The sequence below is a fragment of the Saccopteryx bilineata genome, chromosome X (assembly GCF_036850765.1).
Source record: "Saccopteryx bilineata isolate mSacBil1 chromosome X, mSacBil1_pri_phased_curated, whole genome shotgun sequence".
Classification (NCBI taxonomy): domain Eukaryota; kingdom Metazoa; phylum Chordata; class Mammalia; order Chiroptera; family Emballonuridae; genus Saccopteryx; species Saccopteryx bilineata.
In genome coordinates this window covers 41,154,641-41,162,934 of record NC_089502.1, presented here as the reverse complement: position 1 = coordinate 41,162,934, position 8,294 = coordinate 41,154,641, and the positions used below count along the sequence as shown (strand labels likewise).

Below are 8,294 nucleotides of genomic sequence, written 5' to 3'. Positions count from 1 at the left end.
TAGGCCACGTGCTTTCTAACAATTAACTGGGATAATAGATATGATAGGTATGAGAGGTGTTTTATTTTTTTTTAAGTGTATCCTGAAAAAATGCAGAAGAAAAGTGGGAAATCCTTACTTCACATTTTGAAAATGTTTCAACATTAAGGAAAAAGAAGAAGAGAAGTAATAAAGTTGTTTTAACTTTTGAAACACTTGGGAAAAAAACCCACTTAGACATAAAAACCTTTTCTTCACCTATAATCACATCTATCCTATTGGAACTAGATATGTAGATCTAAATATCACCACAATCCAAACCCCAAATTTGAACATTATTTTCAAAACAAAACAAAACAAAATTCCTTTTCTAAATAGTACTGGGTCTCAAGGTTGTGATGTTTAAGAGAAGAGTCTTAGGTTATTGTTTAAACAACCTTTATTACCTGCCTCTCACATTCCCCAGGTTACAGAGCAGGGAACTTCTGAACTTTGTGTTCCATGGATGAAGCCGACAGCTGCCATAACAACTGAATCAACAGAGAAGCTTTTGGAGGTACTAAGGTGAAGCACCCAGCAATGATTACTTGTATCAGAAGATGGATGACAAAGCTATTAAAAATCAGGCAAGTTACCTACGGGGTGACAATTGGGTGCAAGAAAATCATACAGTTGGGTCATAGGTCTTCTTTTCCCCCTCTCTCTTCCTTCAGCCCCATTATGTCCATTCTACCCCACAGATTGGTCCTAGTGTCCTGCTAGCTCCCTGCTTAAAGAGGGAGAGAGGGAAATGATGTCCGAGAACTCTTCATTTTCTTGGTCTCTGCCCCTAAAGTCAGCGGGAAGCTGGAGCTGCTGCAGTTGGTCTGGCAGTGAGGGCAAGTCCATTGACTGCAGAGTGAGGGCCCCTGGCAGCCCCTGGCAGCCCCTGGAGCAGCTGCCTGTTGCACGGCCCAGAGTTCCGATAGACTTCACTGTTTCAGTTCAATGTCAAGTGTTGGACGTACTGGATTCAATCCCCAGAGGGCTGGAAAGTGGCCTGTCTTAAGACAAGAGAGCAGAGGCATTTTAATGCAGTTGGATGTGCAGGGTGGGGGTGGAAGCATAGGGAAGAGGAGGGAGAAGATGGAGAAACCGGCCTGGAGTGGGTAGGTGCTTCTTCCAGACAAGGCCTCCTCATCACTGTCTGGGCCTCGGGTGAGGCGTACCCTGGAAGGGGAAGAAAGGAAAAGACAGGAGTCCTGCATCCAGGAGCAAGAGAGATAACGAAGAGGGCGCGAGCGAACTGTGGCTGTGGTTCTAGACGCCCTCGGTGCCCTGAGCGAGGGCGAGCTGGCGGGGGCCCTCAGCCGGCGAGCCCGCTGCAGTCTCGGCGTCGGCGGCGGTCAGGGCGCCTCCCGCGGCCCACTGGTGATCCGGGCAGGCTTGGGACAGCTCATCCTTGGCCTCGACGAGCTTGTGGAAGCGAGTGTAGGCCAGGATGAGGCCTCCCGCCAAGCAGGCATAAAAGATCATGATGAGCAGAATGTAGAGATAGGCGTCGTCGCCCTTGGCACTGGTCACCTCGCGGTCCAGGAAGGGGTCAGGCACAGCCCCCATGCCTATGCTGGGGCCGGGGCCGGTACCCAAGCCACTGGCGTTGCCCCGGTGATGCAGATCCAGCAGCAAGCGGCTCAGGAGGGTTCGCAGCCTCTGGCTCTCGCTGCAGTTCATGGCTGTCAAGGACTGACCCAGCGGCCCCAGGACGCTGCGGACCTTTCCCTCTGGACGAGGGGAAGAAGCAAGCGAGCGACGGTGAAAGCACCCAGCTCTCCCTCAGGCTACGCAGTGGCTGGGGACGCCAGCCTCCCGGGCCTCCTTATCCCCGCACCCCCGCTCCTCCCCCCTTTCCCCACCACGCCCCCTCCCGCCCCAGGCCGCCTCTTCCTAGGCTCCGGCTGTCTCGCCGTTCTGGGGGAAGGGGACAGCTGGTCCAGGGAGGAGAAGGGGGCAGGGAGGGGGCGAGGCTGGGAGAGGGGCGGAGGGGGCGGAGGGGGCGGCTGTTCGGAATGCGCGAGGCCCCAGGCAGCAGAGGCTGTCAGGGCAGCTTGCTGGGGCCCAGCCTGGACCCTAGGCTTCGGAAGAAACTTCTCCTCAAGTTCTGCTCACCTGCCCTGCAGGCCCGGTTTTGCCTCGATACAGAATCTGGCCCCCCAAGGCACGCCTTGCCCCAGGTTTCATCACCTCTCCAGTGAAACGTTAGCCCAGACCACTTGTCCCCATCTTATGGAAATAATGCTCATAGACAAGGACCCTGGCCTAATTTTTTAGCTCTCATTCTTTCCCCCAGGAGAAGAGAGAATTATATTGAGAAGATGCTCAGACCAAATTCAGTGACTGAATGGTCAGGCAGTTGTAAGACCAAAGCAGAGTCTTTTGAGAAAGGTTTCTGATAATGTACCAACTTCCTTGGAAGGACCCCTGCTCTGGTCTCTTGTCACATTCTTAGAGGTGCCCACACATCTTCGCATGTGAGTGCACCATCCATGATTTGATCCTCTTTTCCCAAGCTAAGCCAACATCTCAGAAAGGAAACCGATTTTTCCATCAAAAGGAGCAAGGACAGCCTGATGAGGCGGTGGTACAGTGGATAGAGCGTCAGCCTGGGATGCTGAGGACCCAGGTTTGAAACCTTGAGGTCACCAGCATGGGTGCAGGCTCACTGGCTTGAGCATGAGATCATTGACATGACCCCATGGTCACTGGCTTGAGCCCAAAGGTCACACTGATTTGAAGCCCAGAGTAGCTGATTTGAGCCTAAGGTCATTGGTTTGAGCAAGGGGGTCACTGGCTCAGCTGCAGCCCCCTGGTAAAGGCACATATGAGAAAGCAATCAATGAACAACTAAGGTTCTGCAATAAAAAATTGATGCTTCACATCTCTCTCCCTTCCTGTGTGTCTGTCCCTGTCTGTCCCTCTCTCTCTCTTTCTACCTCTCTCTCTGTCTCTTGCTTAAAAAAAAAAAGAGCAAGACATTAAACGTGCCCTTTACTACACTCTCTAGATGTTTCAGGGTCTGAAAATGCCAGTTCTAGAAAATATACTTACTTGCCTATCCCTATTCAGTTAGGCCAGCATCCAGCTTTGTGCTTCTCTAGTGCCTGGCAATGGGTCTAGGCCCTGCTGGCTTGTGTGGCAGCCATTTTTATTCTCAGAGGGAATCTTCTTTTAGGGGGAAGCAAGGCATTAAAACAGCAAATCTACAGTATGTCAAACTGAAAACAGACTCAGCTTCACAAAGAAAAAGTGCTCAAAGAATTGATTTGTAGACAGTAGGAAAAAAATGAGGCATTTTTTTTGTCAGATCTGTTTGCAAGTGGTTGCCAAGTGAGAAAGAACGAAAGAAAAGTATACACCCTTCTGCACACCTTGAAAATCAAGCTGCCTGTGCCAGACCATGCAGTACAGGGGCCATTCAATCTGCAGATGCCGTGGTTTAAAAAGAAAGGTTTTCTAGTGCCTTTGCCTACCATCCTCTCATGCGCTACAGCCTTCCATTACTAGTGTGTGGGGTTGGTACAAACTATATTCAGGGTCTGAGACGGAGCCTTTCTTGCCTGACAGCCTCTCCACAGGTCTCAGAGACATTCCATATGACTCTGACCACTGGCTCCCTCCTAACCACTTTGCCTCAACGTCCTCTCGTTGGAGGAGCTCATGGAAGAATTGTTAAAGTGATTTGACATGACAAATGCCACAGGACACAGACAAGAAATTCTCAAAACAGTACCAACCTAGGGACAGAACTTTTAAGCTACCAGACTCCTCTTTGTGTGTTAAAACATGCCCAGAAATCTCTAGGGAATTATTTTGGCAGGTGTGAAGGAAGAAGCCCTTTCACTATAACAGAAAAATAATCACAGAAACTTCCATTAAACTTTTTTTGTGTGTGTGACAGAGAAAGAGAGAGAGGCAGAGAGAGGGACAGATAGGACAACAGACAGACAGGAAGGAGCGAGATGAGAAGCAACAATTCTTCACTGCAGCTCCTTAGTCTCCTTAGTTGTTCATTGATTGCTTTCTCATATGTGCCTTGACCGGGGAGCTGCAGCAGAGCAAGTGACCCCTTGCTCAAGCCAGTGACCCTGGGCTCAAGCGAGTGACCATGGGTCATGTCTATGATCCTACACTCAAGCTAGTGACCCTAGGCTCAGGCTGGTGAGCCCACGCTCAAGCCGGCGACCTTGAAGTTTCAAACCTGGGTCCTTCCATGTCCCAGTCCAACGCTCTATCCATTGTGTCACCACCTGGTCAGGCTGCATTATACTGTCAACAGTTTATGAGCTAGTGACATTGTTCCCATTTTCAGGAGTGTAAACCAGTTCAAATGCTTAAGTAGCAAGCAGGAATTGAATGATAAAGTTTGACCTTGTTCTTCTCAGCATTAGCACATTACTCACATCACATGGCTGGTATTCATGAGCTGCCTCTATTTCCCCACCTCTCTCTTCCCTGGAACCTTCTAGAGTTCAGAACTTTCTGGCAAAAATGCTCTAAGTAAGTTCAGTAATAGCCTCCTGGCCAAATTCAAGGATCTTTGCTCAGTTTGCATCTTTGACCTCAAGGATAAATTTGATACCATCAACCACCTACTCCTTCCTGTAACTGTCCTGCCCTTGGCTCTCATGCCATTGCATTCTCACTTTTCTCTTCTTATCTCTAACCCATCATTCTCTGTCTTCTTTGCTGGCTCATTTTCTTTCCTCCTCCCATTAACTATTGGCATCCCTGAAGACTAAACCCTCAGCTATTCTCTCTTAATGTCCATTTCCTTGGAAAGTGTCTCCTTACATGGTTTCCACTATCACCTGGCGTATATTTAAGTAAATTTGGATCTCTAGCTCTGATTCTTCCTTGGTAACATCTCTCAGATCCCTCTGCTCCTTCCTTTCTGGTTTTATTGCTACAAGTTTAATCCAAGCTTTCATTACCTCAGGTCAAATATGCAAACTGAGAGTCTCCTGGCAGATCTCCCTACCTACAACCTGATGCACGCTGCTATGGCTAGAATAATACTCTTCCAACTCCACTTCCATCAATTTGCCTGTTGTTCAGAAACTCAGAGTTGCTTTGCATTGCTTCTTTAGTGAAATACATTTTCTTTGGTGGGCCTTAAATCCTCACTACCAATAGATACCATCTTCTCTCCTTTGCACTTGAAAAACAGCATATTCCTGGCGTTCCTCTCCAATGCTCTTTGCCATTAACCTTCAAATTTCACTGGCTGAAGGAAGCCTTGCTTGAAATCTTTGTGCTCACAGAGTCTTCACTCTTCTTTGTAGTGTCCCAGTTTAGACTACAGCATTCAATGCACAAAATTTGGAAAATACAGAAAAATAGCAACAAAAAAACCCACCAATATGACACCCATATCCTGCATGCATGGACACACAAACACACACAGAGCCCACACATAATTTCATAGCCTATATTTTCACTTAATGAGTATTATGAATTTTTTTCTCTCAGTTACTATTTTTTATAATATAATTTATTGTCTAAACAGTATCCCAGACTATGGTTCTACCACTGTTTATTTAAATTACCTCATAATGTAAGACTTTGGGTTATATCTGGGATCTTGCTGTTAAAGATCATGTTGAAATGAACATATACAAGGATTAATTCTAATTCTAATTAAATAAATAATTACTAGAAAGAAAGCACATTACTAATTCACAGAAGACTGGCATCAGAGATGGGAGATATATAAAAGGGGGTAGAAACAGGAATGGAGAATAGTTATAAAATTTAAAAAGACCCAACCCAAAAAACAATAGATGTGCATGTGGGTATTCTGGTTTTGCTGCTGGGTGTCCATTCAATTCCCAGCCGTAGGCCAGCCCTGAATGGCTAAGATGCCAAATCCCTTATCTCCAGCACACTTAATGTAACTGCATATCATCAGACAAGGATTAAGTCTCATTCCCCTCTACCCTTCGATTCCCCTTCTACACCTGTCCTGTACCTGTTGAATAGTAACGTTTACCTATTTTCAGAACTCATTTATTTCTTAAATGGTGATCAAGTGTATTGACAAAGGGAAGTAATTTATAACTATGTATTTAGACTTTCAAAATGTCTCAGGAAAAGTTTTGTTATATGCCAATTTTGTTTTCAAAATACAATTGAGGCGCCACAGGCTAGGAAATGTTTTCATCATTCCTTGAGACTGTGAGTGCTTCCTGCCAATAGTGCAGCTCCATGGAAGTTGGTTGAGTTGAACTGAGTTGAATTTGGCTGGTTGCTAAAAGACAGGCGCAGATGGTAAGCACTGTTAGAGTCCAGGAGGCTGGCAAAGTCACAATGGACTCTGAAAGAGGGGAGGAAAGAGGCTTCAAGAAGCATCAATTAAAGACTGAGAGAAAGAGTAATTCATTCTTTCATTCACTTAAATATTTATTGCATGTTACACTGGGCAAAGCACTGTGCTGGGTCCTAGAGACACACTGGTGAACAAGTCAGATTGGTGAACTCTCTGAATCTTCATAACTCTCACAGTCACTTCCTTGTGACCTGGAGAAAAGCAGGGAGTGCCAGGCTCTGCAACAGGATGAGCAGTGAGTACAGAAGCCAATGAGAATTTTCATTTGGAGAAAATTTTGACCCTGGACTCAAGCTTTAAGCACTAGAGTTTAAAGTCCTGTTTGAAAAAAAAAAAAGCTCCCAAGTAGTCTGACCTCATTGCTGTTGCAACCCACGCTACTTGCACCCAACAGCACCATCTTGAAGGTGTGGTCTGCCAGAAGCCACCATAATAAGTCCATTCTCAAAAGCGGATCAAGAATAAATGGGACAGTTCCTGGGTCCAACTGGGGCTTCTCAGTCATCCCATGGGAATATGTGCAGTATTTTGAGGGATCTGGAGTTTGACAAAGATCATAATATTTGTGGTTGGAATGAACTTGAGGGGCTTTAAATACCTACCTTTCAGACTTCTTGGGGGTCTTGGTGGGCCTGAGATGAAGTCACCCTATATCCAGGCCACATACTAAAGAATCAAGTATGGTCCTTGATCTCATTTATCAAATACCTAGCATGTGCCAGGCATATTATGTGCATTATAATAATTAACCTTATGACAACCTTATGAGGTGAGTAGAGTTGATATAAAATATTTAACAGCAGTATGTCTTGGACATGGACCAGTCAGAACAAACTAACAATCAGAATAGATGTTGGCTATAAACAACCTGTATAGCTTTACAGAGACACAACATCATGGCGCAAAGAAGTAGGAAAGCAGCCTAGACTAAATAGCTTCTTCTTTCCTAGAAAGTGAACCCAAGATCTTATCTCCTTGAGCTTCTGAGCTCTCTTGAATCATTCGGAACCACTCTCCCCTTATGGACGCTTCTACCTGCTCCCTATGCTCATTACATTTAAGTGAAGTGCTCCTTTTGCCTGGCAATCCTTATAAAGCAATTATACTGCAGCCACACTTTTCTCCCAGCAATTTCTTAAGGCTTCCACTTGTTGGCTCAAAAATTCTCAAATGGGCGAGCAGAGTGTGGCCTTCAAAACAGAGTGCTCTCACTTAAAGATGCCTCCTGATTACATTTGGCCTAACTTGGCAGTGACGCAGTGGATAGAGTGTCAGACTGGGACGCAGAGGACCCAGGTTCAAAACCCCAAGGTCACCTGCTTGAGCATGGGTTCATCTGGCTTGAGTGAGGGCTCACCAACTTGAGCATGGGGTCGCTGGCTTGAGTGCGGAGTCATACACATGATACCATGGTCGCTGGCTTGAGCCCAAAGGTTGCGGGCTTAAAGCCCAAGGTCACTGTCTTGCAGCCCAAGGTTGCTGGCTTGAGCCCAAGGTTGCTGGCTTGAGCAAGGGGCCACTTGCTTTGCTGTAGTCCCCCCCCCCCGTCAAGGCACAGATGAGAAATGAGAAAACAATCAATGGACAACTAAGGTGCCACAATGAAGAATTGTAGCTTCTCATCTCTCTTCCTCCTTGTTTGTCTCTCCCTGCCTGTTCCTCTCTCTGTCTCTGTCAAAAATAAAATTTAAAAAATAATTTAAAAATAAAAGTAAATTTGCTATAAATGTTCTCATGCAGATCCTTTTGCAGGCATAGGTTTTCCTTTTTCTTGAATAAATACCCAGGAATGGGAATGCTGGATCACTGGGAAGACGTAGTTTGCTTTTATAAGAAGCTGCCAGACCATTTCCCAAAGTAGCTGTATCTTTGTATATACTTCCACCATCAATGCCTGAGGTTTCCAGCTGTTTGTTGTTATTTTTGAAACTCTCTAGTTCAACTGCATACT

General features: G+C 46.0%; 1 protein-coding gene across 1 annotated transcript; it reads right to left on the bottom strand.

Moving 5' to 3' along the window:
- Positions 1-411: 411 nt before the first annotated feature.
- KCNE5 (potassium voltage-gated channel subfamily E regulatory subunit 5) lies at positions 412-1,815 on the bottom strand. The gene has a single exon (XM_066249688.1). It carries the CDS (start codon positions 1,690-1,692, stop codon positions 1,279-1,281), a length of 414 nt encoding a protein of 137 aa, XP_066105785.1. The 5' UTR covers positions 1,693-1,815; the 3' UTR covers positions 412-1,278.
- Positions 1,816-8,294: the final 6,479 nt, after the last annotated feature.

Excerpts from the sequence above, each read along its gene's own strand:
- KCNE5 (XM_066249688.1), bottom strand. The coding sequence starts at position 1,692 with ATGAACTGCAGCGAGAGCCAGAGGCTGCGAACCCTCCTGAGCCGCTTG.